Here is a 19,175-nt window from a genome sequence, read left to right on the forward strand (position 1 = left end):
TTAAACAACAACTGGACCGGCGGGCAATTACCATGATTGGAGTGCTGTGCCTTGTGAAAGCCATCAAGACAAAGACAGGAAGACAGAGTTAGCGGAGAGGCAGAGTATCCCCACCTTCTCCCTCCTCTTTTGGTCGCAGAGGCCCAGCGCTCATTAGCATGCATGCTTTTACAGGCCTGGCCAAAACACTCAATGCTCTCCACTTTATTTATTAGTAAATAGAGACAGATGGTGATGAGGAGGTGGTATTGACTACCCATAGCCTTTTAAACAGGAATCAATGGCAGGGGTGGAGCCCTGAGATAGGGGGCATTAACTCGCTAATATAGCCTTATGAAATGAGCCAGGCCTGACTTCAGAGGCTTTCTCACTCTACGAAGCCCTCAGACAGAACAGTATACCGAGTCCTGTGTTTGTAATAGCAAAAAGTCATCTTTATTTGTGAACTGACTGCTGTCAACATATGTATAAGTGGATATGCAGCATTGAGCTGAGCATGTATGTAGCAGATTTTATTTTAATGACAAAAAAGCATTAGCACCTTAGGGATGAATAGATGGATGGATGGATGGATGGATGGATGGATGGATGGATGGATGGATGGATGGATGGATGGATGGATGGATGGATGGATGGATGGATGGATGGATGGATGGATGGATGGATGGATGGATGGATGGATGGATGGATGGATGGATGGATGGATGGATGGATGGATGGATGGATGGATGGATGGATGGATGGATGGATGGATAGATAGATAGATAGATAGATAGATAGATAGATAGATAGATAGATAGATAGATAGATAGATAGATAGATAGATAGATAGATAGATAGATAGATAGATAGATAGATAGATAGATAGATAGATAGATAGATAGATAGATAGATAGATAGATAGATAGATAGATAGATAGATAGATAGATAGTCTTATGTCTGACATGAAGCTAAAGCTCTCTGTAGAACTCCTGTCAGAGGTCATCTCCATCATCTCTCCATCATCTATATTAATAAGTCTTTATCATCTACCTGCACTGTCTGCCAGCACACACCAACCACAATTGAACACAGAACAACTCACCCCTCCCCAGTCACCCCGCAGCCCCCTGCACAGGGACTGGCTGAGCTGTAGTGAGCCAGCGCCTTAAACCACCTACTGCCGAGGCAATTAAGAGTTTAACCTGGATGCAGCCTGGGGAATCCAGAGAGAGACTCCACTCGAATAGAGCAAGACTCCACAGAAAGACAGGCAGGCAGAGGGAAAAGTGAGGTAAGGATGTGTGAGAAATAGAAGACAAAGATCCTGCGAGAAGGGAAGGAATGGATGGAAATTGACAGAGAGCAGGTAAAAGTAAGGGAAGAAAACATGTCTGAGTACACAGCTAGACTGCACTCTAAAAAATATTTTGTTGCCTCAACTTAAAAAAGTAAGGTAACAATTTCCACTCAGCTTTTTAAGTTACAAATTTTGCATATTATTAAGTAAATTCAGCAAGTAATTTTTAGGTTTGGCTAACTCAACTTGTTTAACAAACCAACATGATTTACCTTGACCCCCACAAGCATAATTAAGTTTATTCAACCTAATATTAATTTAAAATTTCTGGTAAAATTAAGTTGAGAAATTACATTAGTTGAGTTACACCAACGAACTTTTTTACATATATCCTACTCACAATTATCCATGCCAATTAGTTTAGGTTTCTATAGTAGCTTTTCTAAAAATCACACAAAGCCATTTCACTTATTCCAATTGATTATTTTATTACAAAACATTTTCAAAGTAATACACTTCTGTGTCAATACAACATAAATGAAACATTACAGCAGCCCTTTAATTATAAATGACTAAAAAAAAAAAAGTACTTCATGTACATTAACATTAACATAAATTGGTATCAACTTGTTCAACTTGTCGCAGAATCAAGGAAATGACAAAAGATTTTAATGTTCAACAACAGAACAATCCAAAGCTAAGATTATATGTATTACAAACTTTTCTCAAAACTACACTCATCTGGGACTGCATACAAAAACGTAAGAGGCACATCGGAATACTACAGTCCAATTCACATTCGTTTCATGACAGAAGTTTGCACTTAACAGACATTACCCGTGGACTGGTTTAAGCCCATCAAGTTCCAGAAATACCTCTAGAGTGTTCTTTACTTGTTTTGGGTAGCTCAGATTGAGAGTGTATATAAGCCCCATCATTAAGGCACACACTCTGGGCACATCAAGGTCTTCCAGGACTGCTGTTCCTTCAATCACAATTTTAGCGACAGCTTTGAGAGACACTGCTGCACGTCTGGTGACTACAATCTTTACCACTTCTTCTGGGAACTGTTGTTCACCATCCTGGCAAGTAGGTAGTTTAAATGGAAACATGTCAGCATTTTATGTGCCATTTAAAAATAAAACACAAAAGAATGCGAGATTCACCTACCAGCTGTTCTCTGAAGAGATCCTCTTCCTTCTCTTTCAGATACACCTTCAGGCAACGGATTGCGACCTCTCTCTTCATTTCCACCGAACTCTGGAGAATAAAAAAAGCAAAACAAAACTTAAACTTACAGTTTATTAGGTGAAAAGTCAAAACTATTACATTTATGTGACTTGCATTGTGCCAAATATTGATTTTAAATATGTTTTTAAAAGAAATAAAGATTTAATCTTTGTAACTTCAATTTAATAATAATAATAATGGATACTTTATTGATCCCCATGGGGAAATTACTTGTTTTTCTCTGCATTTGACCCATTCACTCAGTGAAGCAGTGGGCAGCCCACTAAGCAGGCGCCCGGGGAGCAGTGTGTAGGGACGGTACCTTGCTCAGGGGTACCTCAGGGTAGCCGTTAAGTGGATTCGAACCGCCGACCTTCCGATCATGGGGCGACCACTTTACCTACTGAGCTATCCCTGCCCCAATTTAAACTGTTACACACTGGCCTGCTTTAAATGCCCACTTTGCTAGCAATAGGATAAAGTGACTAAAAGTAAATGTAACCTAAATTTCATCAACAGCACAATTGTGCTTTTGATGAATAGGACCTGAATCAGAGAATGACATGAACTATAACTGTAACTGTAACAACTAATTCATCAATACACCTGCGAGGTACATTATATATACTTTCCAGTTTTAGTAGTAGGTGGGCTAAATGTTTCTCAATTAAATTAGGCAATTCCCCAATTTCTTCATCCTCTTCATTTGCTACATCTTCACACAATGGATTTTCATTATGTTCCTCAAGAGGATCATCTCCTGCATTCAAACGACTGACACACCGCTGTATCAGCTCAGACTTGAAGTCATCCAATGAGTGAGGAGTGTGTTTTCGGTTCCTATGAGAAGCATATGTTCAAATGAGCAGTTACAATCCCAGTACAGGCAAGGCATAAACAGTCCACCATGGCTATGTTTAAGCCTGTAATGCTTTAAGAGCTCATTCCTTCTTGATGTTTCAAACTTGCAAATTTTGCAAGTCCAATGCATTTTGAAATTTACTGCAACCTTTTGTAATGCAAAGAATTATTGAAGCTTTTGAGTTAACAAGCTATTTTAAGTATAAAACCTTCTCTAAAACACTACAATGCAACACTGAAAAAGATTAATCATAAAGACTGAACAAAATTGAATTTTAAAATTGACATCTACAGACTGCAGTTTAAACTTGTAATAAGGTGTCAAATCCAAATGTGCAAGAGAAATTTCTTTTAAACTATTTAAATACCACTGTGGACATGCCACAATCCCACACTTTACATTATGCTTACAATTACAGAAAGCAAATGCAAGTTGTATGCACACACACACACACACACACACACACACAATAAATATTGTTTTTTGGGTTTTTTTTGCTAGGTCAACCAACTTTAATCTCAGGCAGAATTCCCAGTCGAGCTTAGAACATCAACACAATTGATAGAAATACTTTTAGTCAGGGATAAATTCACCACATTTTACTCTGTCAGTAATTAGTTACCTCACCCGAGACCATCTTGTGGAAACACGAATTTACTCTGACACCATGATAAAAATGCAGGCAGCTACTGACCGGTTAATTTGAACATATACGGGTTCAAATTGAACATGCTCTGCTGTCGGCATAGTCTATCAGCTAACCAAATGTACCCTGACAAGTGACATGTTTTAATTGTATCTGTACTCTTTTATTTGTGAGGAACGTTTGCTAGCTAAAAGAAACGGCTAGCTAAACTTAAAAAAACAACAACAACTATACTCTGCTAAATTACGATTAAAACCATCAAATTTCAGTTTTTTTTAAATATGACATTTTAGAGTGTACAAATATAACTTGTAATTCATCTATTTAGAATTCAGTACTTACTTAACTCACCGAACACAGTCGAGGGCAAACACACCTCTTCTCCCACGAAGCCACAAGAATCCAGAAACTGTTGCGCACGATACGAACATATGCTACGGGGTTGCCCTTGTCTGTCTGAATGGTCTCAATTCAAACAGGAAGGATGTTGAAACTCATTTTTACATGTTACACAAACTTAATATTTTCTGTTGTTGATTGATGACAAAAGTATTTTATTCAATATACTCAAACATTTAAGTTAAGGAGCTGTTTTTTAATTTTTGTGTTGCACTGACTTCTAACATTGATTATTCAACTCACTAAAACGTTGTACATGTAGGCAACTTACTTTTTTTAGCAGAAAAATGCTTTTTTGTTAAGTTCTACCGACAAACACAACGAATATTTTTTAGAGTGTGGAGAATGGCTGGTGGAGGCAGAGAGAGTGAATCTCAGCACAGTGTACACAGCCCTCTCCTCCAAGAGAAGAAGGTCACCAGCTCTCTCTGAGGACTGCCTTAAATAAAGTCCCCCATCCTGCACTTTTCTGGGCAAACAACCTCCTCTGCTCTTTATTAACTAAATATGAGGAGACTTTGACCGGGGGACAAAAATTCAATATTTTTCCCCCACCAAATATTTAAACCAAGCAAATAAACACACAAATAAATAGATCTCCTCTGCCACGGGAGAGGGGGCCAGCCAGTCCCCTGGATGTAATTTGACGGCCCACTTACTTGGAAGGCCAGAGCATAGTGCTACTCAGACACTCATTTGAAGGGCTGTCAATCAAGGGGCAGCAATGTTGGCGTTGGGGATATGTGTGTGTGTGTATGTGTGTGTGCCACCGAGTGTTTGAGTGTGTGTTTAAAGAAGCTGGCCAGCAATTCATTCTCAAGGTTGGAACAGATAAGGTGAGCATCTCTCCTGTCAAATACATCACACCTTCCTGCTTCCTTTACTACCCTTTTTAACTATTCCTCGTCCCTCCTTATTCCAATCTCTCACCTCTTGTACATCTAATGACCTAATATTTGCAGTTTTGTCTTGTCTGCCTCCTCGAGAAACATTAATCAGAATGACAGAATTGAAATAGAAAAATTAAGTTCGAAGGCCAGTGTGCTCCTACTTCTATTTTTTTTAACCCAAATATTTCTGCCTGCTATTATTGACTTTGAATATTCTCTTCTTCATCATCATCAAGATTTTTCTTTCATCTTTTTTTAAAATCTACATATTTGTCTGACATTTGCTTGTTGTTTTGTTATGGTCTATATCTTAAATATGACAAAAGCTGCAATACATGGCAGTATTTGAAAATAGACTGAATTAACTTAAAAATTGTCAATATGACATGTTTGTCCTCAACTGCCTCGAAGTATAATGCATCTCTTGTAAGGTATTTATTGCCAGCTGTGGTTCTTTTCATCTTGTGTTTTCATGTAAATGAAACTACCCTCTCTAGAAAAACACTATCACTGGTCATTTGCGCAAACAGCTTCAAACAATCTATATTAGTAGTTCGGGCCAAAGCTGTGTATTACAAGGTTCTTTGTAATACAGAGTACAGTGACTCAAAGGACGTTGTGAAAATTAATAGTTATAAAATGATGGTGCACAGGAGCTGCTTGCTGCTTGCTCTAAACCCCAGAAAAAAAAGAAAGAAAAAAAAACGCGTATGTGTTCGTGTGTGTGTTTGCATGTGTGTGTATGAGTGGGAGAGGGAGTGCGATATCAAAAAGTCCTTTCATCCATTTTAGATGAGATGCAGATGACTCAATTATACTTGGCCTGACATCAAGACCACTTGGCGGAGAAGCTGCTAACGCTGGAAAACGATCTATTTAATCCCACTGATATGAATGGCATGGTGCTAACAGGGCTCACAACGACAAGAGAGGGAGACAGGTATGAGTGGAGACGCTTTGGTACCACTCTGGAGAAACAGGCCTCAGTGCGTGCTACGGTGAGACAGTGAGGAGGGGGATGATGTGCCTGCAGTGATGCTACGTGCAATATTTTCGTTTATACCAAACATAATATTTGTCACTAGGTTCTGTCCGCAATAACCACTAACAAGAACTTAAGTTAGCTAAAGGTGAAGCTGAAATGATACTACCATTCAGGAGATAAAGCTGAGCACTGACAACCAAAACAGCTCTGGACTGGTGCCCTAAAAGAATCCAGGTGATTTCAAATAAATGCATCGCATAGCGGAACAGGCACTTTAGTCTATAAATACTTTTGATCTTCTTGCTTCTTGAGTGATACTATAACTTTGAACAGTGAGTGAAAAACTTAACCAGAGGTGTACAGGAAGACTCGGGTAAAGATGAGGCATGAAAGGAAAAAATGGGTCATCCACTTCAGATTGAAAATGAGAGTGGAAGAACTAAAGAGATTGTGGTCCTGCAGGACAGATGATTTGGGGGGCTGCTGGTCACTAGAGCCAGGGCCACAGCAACGACCCACAAACATGCTCTACATTAGATCAGACTGCTGTTTGATCTGCGAGGCCTCTCTCTCTCCCTCAAGACTGCCTCTGCACTTTTCATCTACACACAGATAAATACACACACATTCATCATGACATACCCTCTGTTCATCAGAGCTGCTCAGTTGCCAGGCCCCCGACTACATCAACATCAGCATCATGGCATACCCATCACTTCACTCTCATTCTAACACTAAGTGAACTGTGGCCTGGGAAGACGTCAGTGGTGATGAGACTTCTAAAAGAGAGGACAGGTGCTTTGCAGGATCAGATGCTTCGGATTTTAGCAGCTCCACTTTGCCTGGGTTTGGTCTGGTCACGACCTGAAAGGAGAGAGAAGAAAGGAAAGGAGACTTTAAAAATTCATACATTTACACTTTAGTACTTTCACTCTTTCACAGACCCAGCTATATAAATTGAACATCAGTAGGGACTTTACACTAGTATTTTATCTTGACCTTATTGAGTAACATTTTGTAACATGTAACATATAAATTCCATTGATAAATCTAAATAAGATGGATATAATCAGGAAAATAATGGAGGGTGATAAAGTCAAAGTCATAATTTACAGTGACAGTCTTTTCATGTGCTGCCTTGTATTTATGCTGATGTGAATCTTCTCCAGCCTGCCTTTTTTATGACCTTTAGTGCAATTAACAGTTGCAAAACATTAGGGCTTGTGTTGCTTCACATGTAGTCAATCAAGTCAGTGTTTTGTCGGTGTTGAGTGGTGTTTGTCTGTGTTGGTGACAAATGAGCATGGCCCTTCCCACTGCTGACAGCCGCCCCAGAGCTGCGATACTATCTTCAGCTCTTCAGCCTGCTTCTACAATTACTACTGCTTCTCTGGCCTCAGGGCTTCCAACCACAACCAGCACCCTGGAACCTTGGACACACACACACAAACACACTGGGTCAGATACATTACACACATCTATTTCTTTGTACAGGCTCACGTTCAGTCATTTATATGCATGTATTCATTCTTGAACATACATTTTTAGCATGCATTGCACATGTACTGATAATGCACAAAGCCTCATCCAAACAGACTGTGACTTGTTCGGAGGGTAATCTAAACAGATCATGGTTAAGGTCAGATTTCCTTAGTTCTTAATAGAAATAGTCCTTCGCAGACATTGGTAGAATAATTTCTCACTTATACACATATAGAAATATATGTGTGTGTCTATATGTCTATATAATTGGATATAGAGACATCTTTAAATTTGAACCCATTCCCTTATATCATTCAACTACACCACAATCAGTCCCAGCCGTTCAAGCCACACACTGAAACATTTGACTGAGATATGACCCCAAACTGATACCTTTCCCAACCACACACCTGGTTATTTTATCTTTCCCTGCGCCTATTGTTGGCCTAATTGACGGTGGCTTGGCTGCTTGGCTGGCGGCTGACCCCGGTCAGAACAATGCATACCTGTGGCTCTTACCAGTGCTGTGTAATTGTCTCTTCAAGTGGTGACCTTTTTCAGTCGACCCCTGAGGGGAGAACGCTCCACACTCATCCATCACTCAGTCACTCAGCCACTACAGGAAGTAGTTAACATAAGCAACCTTTGGGATGGCGGCTTGTAAAAGGTGTGGAGTTGAGGTTTCAGAGTGGAATACAGAATATTAGCCATCACTTCGTTGCAGGGAATGACATCACTCAATCAATCAAGTTAATCCATCAATCAATCTGTTGTAGAAGATGTTTGCACTGCTACTCAAACCGTTTCCTTTGAGGTCTGAGTCAGAGGAAAACAGATAAAAATACCCGACACAAATGCTTCCTTTTTTTGTCTATAGAGAATTATTGGGCTTATTATCTTGTTATTCAAATGTTTTTATTATATTTAAGGTTCTGGATACAGTGCTGTGCTGAAACTAAATGGGACTTTTTTCACACTCTAAGCATCTTCAATATGATTTTTTAACTTCTTACTTATCAGGAAATACTGGTAGGACAACTGTGCATATAACGTGCATGCTCCTGTCAGTGAGCTTCACCATTACACTATGGATCTCTCTCATTGCTGCCTTATTTGTCTTGTGGAATCCTGAGTATTTAGAAAGTGGCTGCTTCAAAGCTCAGTAACTCACCTTCAACCCAGTGGGAAGGCATTGACACACATGCCTGCATGGATTGGATTGGTTTAAAGGTCAAAAATATTAGTAAAACTACAGTCGATCGACATTTGAACCTCACACACACGAATGAAGAAACATGTGCACCATATTTGTTGTCCATTTGCAATTTAGAAAAAATGAGAAGAATGGAGATCATTGGATAAAACACAGTTTTTTTTATTTACTGCCATTCCTATTGCTTCAGACAGACAAGCTGTGGCGCAGGGAGCACAGAGTGATTCAAACAAGTCAAAGCTACTGCCAATCTACAAACAAATCTCTCTGACAACAACAAACAACAAAGGCGCAGCAAAAGAAGAAGCAAGAAGAACAGCGTTTGGCAACCATTAACATCTTGGAAAAAACTTCAGAAGTAAAAAAAGGAGTGCATTCTGCATTTTTAATAGTAAACAGCATCTCTACTTCATCATGAACTAGATAGAGAAAGAAATCAAACGAGGAGGGCTGCTACACTGCTTTGACGTCGGCCCCCTTTTCCACCCTTTTTAGCTTTTTTGAATGTGGATTTTGTCAGAAGTGCCGGATCTTTCTCTCACTCTCTAGATGGCCTGCAGCATTACAGGGGAATGTGGTGCTCTACACACTTTAAGAGTAATTAAAAGCGATTGAACAGCTGTAATTATGAGAAACGGCGGTTGTGTTCCGGGTCATTCTATCAATGCTGCCTTTCATCAGAGCAGTAGCAGAGGGGCCCTGCTGCTAGTCTCTGTTTCTCCATATGCACATCTTCAAGAACAAACAACTGGCAGGCTGCCTACAGGCTCACACACTATCACATTCGTACACACACGCCTTCATGTAGACATTTGGGAGAGTGAAGGCTCTTATGCACGCACGCACACACACACACACACACACACACACACACACACACACACACACACACACATTAATATGGCACAAGCACACCACTGCACCATAAACACTTAACAACACATTCTTCATGTACTCCATTGGATGACATTCATAACCATCCTCTTATAATCGTTCTTTGGTCTTTTCTGGCTCATTTCACTTCTTAACACAATAAAAGGGTTACACTATACACAAGTGAAGAATGCAATAGCCTGTGAGCAAAGTGAGTTTTCTTACCATTCTATACTGTATTATAACACTGTGTGACAAGTAGAAAGCATATATGTATGTACTGTACTATGACTACTGAGAATGAGAACAATCCACTGACAAAAGCATGTCTGGGTTACATGAGATTAGGTAACAAAGTACACTGAAATAATAAATAGTAACACAATGTTGTATGTTAACACTGAAATGCGGGTTCCATATATGTTTTGTTAGACCGTTGTGACACTAGTGGCTTGGTACTAAGCATTGCGTTTGTTAGCATGTTACTGAAGCACTATTCTTGTGTTGGTTTCCTTCCAGCCAATCCAAGTTGAGGTGACTGAGATGCTGGGGTCAGCTGGGGTAGTGGAGGGTGGAGTCGGGGGTGATGTAGATGGCCTAATCAAAAGGAAATCAATCTTGTCTGTCCCCTCAGCTAATGTGGGGATCATTCAGAAAAGCTGGTGGGTCATTTTTTTCTTGCTTCCTTGTTTCCTCTATCCATATTTACATCCTGTCAGAGAAAGAGAAGAAATGGACAGAGGTCAAATTTGATCAGATATCGTGTAAGTTCTCATGTGAAGTTAACTTGTGTTTTAGATGCAGGTCAACGAAAGACTATAGATGTCTCCATGCAAAATCAGCAGGACCTAGGATTCATGCCAACAGGAAGACCAATTACACCCAATGTCATGTATTTGCCAATGCAAATAGCAACTCCAAGAAATTCCTCACAATTTTTACAAGGGTCTATGACACGACTTGCGGAGCAGGTGCGCATATTTAAAGTATGACAACATGTAAGGTGTCTAGTTGTGCATGAAGTGACAAATCCATACCATTTTAAAAGCATGAGATTCCAAAGCTTAAAACTGAAACCAAAATACCAGTGTCTGTCAACGCCAATTAGAATTATTTATTTATTTTAACGTCATTTGGTTTACTTAATCATTTGGACAATTTAACTAATATTACATAACATTAAACAACAGCATTGTTCACAGATGACCACAGCTGGGTAATGAATGAATAAGTGAATCCTCTGCGACTAGATCTATGCTGCATGAGATAGATACATGTATTCAGTGTGTACATAAACACATTTCAACATGTCAAATCTTACACTCACCTCCAGAGCAGTGACTCCACTCTGTTAATGATGTCAGCCAGATCAAAGGGCAGAGGCATGCTGGGGTCATCCACACCCCAGAAGGGCCGGTCCACTGGGGCCTCCTCAGGGGGCAATGTCTGGGCCAGACTTGAGTGGCACCTGAGGCGACAGAACACAGGAAACAAAAAAAATCCCATTTACTCCTCCCTCCCGTTAAAGCACAAGTAGGTAGAGACTCATCACCAAAAGGCCACGTCTCATCCCACTCACAAAACTTTCTTCATGTTTTTATTTTTTATATTTATATTTGCATCCTACTACAGCTTGCCAAAGCCAGGCTTTCACCTGAAAGTTTTATGAGATGTGTTTACAAGTAAATACTAACACTAACTAATACTTGTCAATGATGGTGGAACTCTAGTAGACAAAGATAAACAGAGATCTTTCTATCGTGTTTTTATCTAGTCAATGAAGAGCAATTTAAGGGCGTAATTTCCAAAAAAAGTCAAGTTGTTTAGGCAATGATGTCTGTGTGTGAGCATGTGTGTGTTTAAACTTGTTTTTAAAGCCAAAATCTCTATTGTGAGTTTGACCAGAAGCAAGTTTTTTAACAGTTTTCTGCCTCCTTTTGTTTTCATGACTCACAGTAATACTTTGTCCAGGTAGAACCAGCAGGACAGGAGAGTAAGTTTGTCTCTGTATGATCCACAAAAGAAACAGCATGCAGTTTTATTACAAATAAACAAAGAAATGTTTTTCTCTTCACTAGATATTGTTGAGGGCATTTAAATGATGTGTCTGCATGCAATTTGGTTTGAAACTACTGAAATACTTGGAAACTCCCAAGCCAGTAAAACTTGAACTGAATGGAGATGAGAAAAACAGAGATGTGACACATCAGTGAAGTGTTGCAACAGCATTAAGGTGATGGGAAACCATGATATCATGTATCATGATTAATGCCCCATTCATCTTACAAACATACAGGCACACACTGCAGGATGCTTTCACAAGAACATCACTCTCTCTTGTTGCAATAATGACAGAGCAGTGAGAAATCCTGCCTCTTCATGTCACTGCGTGATTTTTGTATGATTAACAATCTGAGGTTAGTTGTAATTTCCACCATGCTTGGAACCCCTACAGACCTTAGCCACATCTTTTGTTAGACCTGTGTAAATATTTACTGCTGTGACTCTGTGTTGCTCTCTGCTGTCATTGTAAATCTACCCTCCCTCTGCTTCTTGACAGATGAGGGTGACCTCTGACCTGGAGGTGCAAGAGGGAGAGCTGGAGGATGGCATTTGTATGTTGCGTGTGTAGTGTGTCCTTGTGTGCTTGTGAATAGTGACCTAAGATTTCCTATCTACAGAAACGGGGTCAGTTATATTTTCCATTCAATCATTATGCCAGGGTCTGTCTTGTCATATCTCTTTACCCTATGCACACCCTAAAACCCCCCGAACAAACCCATAACACAGACAAATGCACACAGTCACCACCACCTTGTGGTTAGTGACTGAAGGAGGGGCCACAGAGAGCTGAACAGCAGGATATGAGGATCGGTTGTGGATGGGATGAGGGAATGTTCAAGTGTTAGGGGACAACCGAGGGCTGCCACAATTTGTGGTTATATATATTCACATGAGCCACTTAATGTTTAACTGGCCCTCTGCCTAAGTGCTGCATTTTGGTGCGGTTAGCCCTTTAAGGATCTCCTGCATTATGGTGGTGAGGAGCAGCATTAACATCCACTGTCCAATATATCTTCTGTGCTCTGGATCAGGGCCTGATAATAGCATCTGTTAACATGCACTAAGTACCATTATGTAGCACATCACTTCATAAATAATACGATTAGGCGACCTTGGGGCTTTGCGACGAGCCGTGTGTTTAAATGTTCTCATCATTTATTTAGGGTGCGAATTAAAGGAAGCACCACTTCAGAGAAGGAGGAGGAGGAGGAGGAGGGGGACATGGCTGGCATACGTATCTACAGAGTGTGCAAGTGCAAACTGACCCAGACAGCATGCACACACACACACAAACTGTGGTTCTGCTGACATCAGCTTGAGGACACCATAGACCAAGGGAACCCAGGCTTTTGATTTGGTGTGATTAAGTATTCAAACTCCAGAGCTATGAGAGAAAACACTTGCTTCTTCTCTACTTCCCTGACTCATAATGAAAGGCTACATACAATAAAAAAAAAACTGAGTAGCTCACTTCAACAGAGATACTGCATTTATTTGACAACAGATCTTGCAGCATTAGCTTGCAAATAGAAGGTGCCAGGTTTACCAGAGATATAAAAGATATCGAGACTGGAAGACTATCAAAGATAATATAGTGTAGGTAATTCAGCACGCACTTTTACACAGTCTATCACTGTTCACAGAGTACCGTCCCCTGACTGCTAAAATGGAACCAAACAAAAAGTCAATATCAAGCGAGGTGCTTTAAGCTCTCGTGGGCTCTTGCTAGAAATTCTGTCTAAGCCACAGTGGCGTACAAACAAGGCTCACCAAAAGACTTTCCCATGGCAGAACAGTCCACCTTAAAGTTAAGGTCAAAGACAAAGAGGTGTGTATGTGCGTGTGAGGGTGTGGGTGGAGGAGGGAGAGGTTGTGTTTGTGAGTCCAGGCTGTTCCAATGGATTAACCCCAGACAGATATGGGCCTAACTATCCCATCTGGCGCTCGGTCAAGAGAGATTGGCAATACAATCACTCATTTCAATTTGCCCTGAAACCTTATAGCCTAGCAGGCCCCCGCTAAAATGGTATGCTAATGTGAAAGGTATCTAGCATTCTATCGCCTCAATTCTTCAGAGGCCTTTCCCTTCTTGCAGTACAGTGCACTTGAACTGCGGCTGGGGTGGGAGCGCCACGGCCCTTGCTGCAATAAGGGCTGGAGCCCCCTTTGCGCTCAAACTAACCACTTTAGCTAAAGTGAGTGTTAATTATGGACAGGCAAAGCAGTCAATAAAAGGTTAATGTAAAAGTCAAAGGATAAATTCCTTTAAGCATTGCATCATTCCACCATCTCTGCGACCAACACACTGCTCGCAGGTCTCCTAATCAATACGTTTTACTGTAATGCGCTCCCTATCGATTTCCTCCCCCCCGCTCCATGGTCCGAGCTCCATCACTTGGTTAAAGAAAGGAAAGGCAGAAGGAGAGGTAGGGGAACGAGAGGGAGAGAAAAAGGGAGTAAATAAAATGATTAACCTCAGTTTCACTTTGTTGTTTCCCTCTTAGATGCTCTCTGAAAGGCTTGTTAGAAGAGTGCAGGGTGGTCCAATATCATCACTGCCATCAGCACCATCCCAATCAACAGCATCATCAGCCCACTCAATCTCTGGCCAGTGTGTAATTGTGTAGCAGTACACTCAACCAGGGCCATACATTAAAAGGCCCTCTGCTCTTAACAGGATGGAAATCCGCCTAATAGACAACATCAGTGCTTCCGACTCATGCAATTACACTGATAAATGCACAATTGTGTCAGGGCAAGTGAAAAAGTACCCAGAGAATGTAGATAGGAGACAACACTTATTGCATTATTTCTACAGAAGGTCATTTGTAATGACATGGGAATAGACAGCTTGGGCTGTTTGATTCGGTACATTCAGGACATGATTAGGCAATGGCAGATATCTTTTTAAAACTTGTGAGAACTTGAAGTTATATTTTTCCTACTTTTCATATTTGTATCGTTAGCAACTAAAAGAAAAACACAAGCTTAGAGAACAGTATTAGAATGGGTGGTGTACCGAGATTCACGACCAAAGCGTGTGCCAAGCCCTACGCAACGTTCAAACTGGACCTAAAAAGAAGGCTTTTGTAAAGATACAATGAACATCAATCAATCATGTCATTGCGATTATGATCAAGGGAAACAGCATACCTCAGATCACCTGCTTCCCCATGCTTTGCCTGATGTTCATCTGACTAGGAGTTCTGTGCAGGTGTGAATTTTTATGGTTTTGGCAGCCTATGTGCCCGATAGCTGAGAATGCAATCAAACAAGTCATGAAAAAACAGGCATGTGTCTCATAAATCAGCCTGCCCCTGAAGGTAAGGCATGCAATCAAGTCCCAAGGAGTGAGAAGAAAGAAGTATATTATCCATCTACATTCTATATATACAATATTGTGTAAGAAATGAGTGATTAAGCACATCTGTCTTTGTATGTGATTTGATACGGTACAATGGCTAAGAGATATGGGCAGACAGTATTTATTCATGTGCTGTGTTTTGCAAGCTGCAAGGGCAACAGACAGTTTGGTATATCTTTGGAATTAAGAGAATTTCTCATCAGCAGTGATGTGATCTTCCAAATCCTAATTATAGAAGATCTGACTAAACTAATAACACGCTGTTGTACCTTTCATGTTTCTATTAAACATATTGAGCAATCGGTTATGGAACAGGCTGTTAAAGGTAAATGAAAATCTGAATGTACCTGCATTTTTCTAACAAAAAAGAAAAAAAAATCCATCATTTTTTTTTCATCTGCAGTCAGCACATTTCCCTAGAAGATCAAGGCAATCTTGCACAAACCTGAGCTGTGTTGCAGTGGTTCTAACCTTTTTTGTGGTTTCTTTCTTTTGTGGTTTCTTTCACTGCTGTCTTTCCACTGACATCAATCTTTTTTTTGGTATGAATCTTATCCTGGCAAGATTTAAGTAAACCTATTAATGAGACAAGGATGAAAAAATGAACAACAAGATTATTCCACAGGAATAACCTTGTTGAAATCTAAAGACTGTCTTCCATAAACAAAGCATTGCAGTAGTCTTGGGGCGTCTAAGCCAAACACTGGACTTGAACTCAAAGGAATATTTCTGAGGAGACCTGAGAATGGCTGTGAATCAACATGTTATCAAATTTGGTTACAGAAATTCTTTCAAGAAAATAGGTGGAAACCTCCAACAAAAGGTTTGCTAAGCTTGCAGCTTAATGTGCAAGGAGACTCGAGGCTGCTACCACCAAAGGTACTTTATTCAAGTACTAATAATGGAAATGGGATATTTCAGCCTCTCATTTTAGCAAATTAGTAAAATATTACAAAAACCTTATTTTTGTGATGTAATTGTGGAACACTGTTGGTAAACTAATCCATGTCAAAAAGATTCTTAAATCCTTGAAAAGTTACTGGCACAGTGGTTTACATATTACATTAAGATTGCTTAGATTAAGATTGCTTAGATTAAGATCAGATTAAGGTTACAAGTAATTAACTGGAAAATGCAAAGGGTGCACAAACTTTTTCTTGGAAATTTTCTGTTAATGATGTTGTGTAGAGGCCAGTATAACAGGGGCATAATTTTCAGAACAACGTCCAACCTGTTAAGTGTCAGGCTTTAGATCTCAACATACACCACCCAGGACTCCAAGGTCCTGGGTGCTCTGAGGACTGTCCTCATTAGAGCGTGAACAGTGCCTTAGATCCCTAACCACCATCCTATTATCCCAATCACTGCCACATTCAGCGTTAAATGTAAAGTGGTGCAAAATGTGAGCCAGCCAGCCAGAAAGAAAGCGTGGGTAGGGCAGCGTCTTAACCGTTTCCTCAGGATCAATCAAATGCTATTGTGTCTGCAGACAGCTGCTGACTGTACACTTTGTGAATGTGTGAGGTGGGCAATTGTGGGGAGAGAAATGGAGAGGGAGGGGCATCATCAAATGCATGACATATGTTCCTTTCATTTTGATTCCCTCTAAGGAGCCTAGGCTAATAAAACTAACATCTGATGCACTCTTTTCCCCTTTAATTAATGGTTGCAGAAACCACGCAAAATTGCATGAGCAAGAAGGAGGGGCAAAAGATAAAGTGGGTGCCGCGTGGCCCTTTCAACACACCCACCCACTCACGTGCCACAATGGCTCTGCTGGTGCTGGGAACAATGATTCTGCCAGGGAACACGGGTACCTTCCTCAAACTCTGTGAGGTCTCCCTCTTGCCAGCTGCAGTCTGGACTGTTCATTAAACCACATGAAACAAATAAGGCTCATTACTGGTATCCCCAGCCAGTTGGAAACACAGGACCGTGAGCTTTCATCGGCCCATGTACTTTTAGTAGAGTTACTTGAAGTCAACAACAGAAACAGGGAAGTTTTGTTATACCTGCACAGTCTGTACCTGCTTCACACCCTAATTGTTTGATGCGGTTTGGCTGGCTGCCCCATTTAGAGCAGGGAGAACCAGATGTAACACAAAAACACACACAGAGTTAGGTAGCCTCTAAACAGACTTCATAATTGGCAGCAATAAAATACTATTGCAGTCTTGAGGTACAACAGAGGCAAGCCCCTGAACTACAGCTACTACTCTCAAAAACCAGGTGGATGTCCATTAGGTGCTTAACAGTGTAACAAATTACCAAACACCCTGGCCTGCTCTTTCTCCTCCTCAGGCAATGGGATGGAATGTGGTCTAATGTCAACACAGGCGCAAAATTTATGAGGAGACAACTATTGTTCAAATGCAAACAGGTTCCAATAAAAAAAAAAAAAAAAAGAGGGAGTTTTAGGACAAACAGAGAGGATCCTCCTGGCCGTTTCTTTTCCGGCAAGGGTTGAAGAGACAGATCACCGCTTAAGGCTGTGTGCATTTGTGTGTCAATGTCTGTGAGAGAACTTCACAGAGAGAAATTGTGTGTGTGTGTGTGTGTGTGTGTGTGTGTGTGTGTGTGCGTGCGTGCGTGCGTGCGTGCGTGCGTGTGTGTGTGAGGGAGAGAGAGAGAGAGCTAGAGAGCTAGAGAAACAGCAACAGGAAAATAAAGGTTATATATCTGTTTTGCATGCTCCACGTTGACTGGTTGTCCAGAGAGGAATGAGAGGAGCTGTGGCCTACTTGTACCAGGATACAAAATTGTTCAACAGGAAGAAAAGTAAAAAATACAAAGCAAATCAAAGAAAAAAAAGTTCATTCTGATCACTTTTAGTAAAACCACAAAGCTAACACTATGCAGGAATGCTGGCCTAGCTGAACACATGGACCAAAATCAGTTACACGTGGCTAAATACCAGGTTGAAACATTTCTATGTATACATGCAAAACCAATTAGAGATGGTTGTGAAAAGACACTAAAAGTTTTTCTTGATGATGCTGTTTATTTATGAAGCCCAGGAGAGAAAATGGAGCAACAAGGGGACTTGATGACGAGGGTAAAGAGGTTACAAGCCTGCGAGCAATTGCACTTTTTCGCAGCTCGCCGTTGGAAGGCTATAAATCTGCTGTCATGGAATACGGAAGATGGTTAATGTGGCATTGGGAGCGGTAACTCTTAGCTTTTCAGAGAAATGGCATACCATTGCTGTGAAAACTTGTTGTGCGGAAAGTGATCTTGTAAAACAATCATTTTTAACCCTTATCCCTCCCTACCCTGCACTGTATGCTCCCTCCCTCTTGGCCAAGTGTTAGTGCCTTGTGGGCATCATCTGAATGGTGCAATAAAGCTGATGATGAATGAGGCTTGCCTCAAAAGCAATACAACTGAGCCACTGGACAATACCTGACCCCAGTCATATGATAAGTTTGTTTCAGCCTAGGCACAATTCCCACCTGTCTTCAGGTGACAATGGCAGGGTCAACTTAGCAAAGCTAATTATAGTGTATTGTAACCTAAATTGCCTAGATACAAGTCATCCTTCTTTCTCTAGGGGATGTGTTGTTAAGTTTTGGAGTCTTTGTTTAAAGCACAACTGTGAGATAGAAGTTTTCAAACAGTTGCACAACAGATATTGGGTTTCATAAATGGGTATATTCCAGTTCTTTAAAGAAAGAAAGTGACTTTGCTATCCTCTTTAAACAAAGCATGGGAACAAACGAGCAACTTTTCAAGCGCAGGAAACATATTTGGATAAATATTACATTTTGTTAAAACTGCATTTAAACTGTCACATCAATGTTGACACAGCTTGTCATAATGAGATCACATAATAGGCACAGCAAACCAGTGATCGTAAACACGCCCCACTGAAACAGTCATAAATCTTC

General features: G+C 40.6%; 1 protein-coding gene and 1 long non-coding RNA gene across 3 annotated transcripts in view; both read right to left on the minus strand.

The window, feature by feature from the left end:
• Nucleotides 1–1,742: 1,742 nt before the first annotated feature.
• LOC145427436 (uncharacterized) lies at nucleotides 1,743–4,268 on the minus strand. The gene is made up of 2 exons (XR_013908025.1): nucleotides 2,451–4,268; nucleotides 1,743–2,362 (listed from the first exon to the last, which is right to left on the minus strand). It is a non-coding gene; the product is annotated as an uncharacterized LOC145427436 (long non-coding RNA).
• Nucleotides 4,269–9,128: 4,860 nt separating this feature from the next.
• The window catches only part of fto (FTO alpha-ketoglutarate dependent dioxygenase), a 114,262-nt gene continuing 104,215 nt past the window's right edge, over nucleotides 9,129–19,175 (minus strand). For both annotated transcript variants that reach the window (XM_080299962.1, XM_026173569.2), the window contains 2 exons: nucleotides 11,188–11,328; nucleotides 9,129–10,572 (listed from right to left, as the gene is read on the minus strand). In XM_080299962.1, the coding sequence (XP_080156088.1) occupies nucleotides 10,556–10,572; nucleotides 11,188–11,328 (158 nt within the window). In that variant the 3' untranslated portion in view covers nucleotides 9,129–10,555. The remainder of the gene's footprint in view (nucleotides 10,573–11,187; nucleotides 11,329–19,175) is intronic.

This window comes from Astatotilapia calliptera, chromosome 1 (assembly GCF_964374335.1).
Source record: "Astatotilapia calliptera chromosome 1, fAstCal68.1, whole genome shotgun sequence".
Taxonomy (NCBI): domain Eukaryota; kingdom Metazoa; phylum Chordata; class Actinopteri; order Cichliformes; family Cichlidae; genus Astatotilapia; species Astatotilapia calliptera.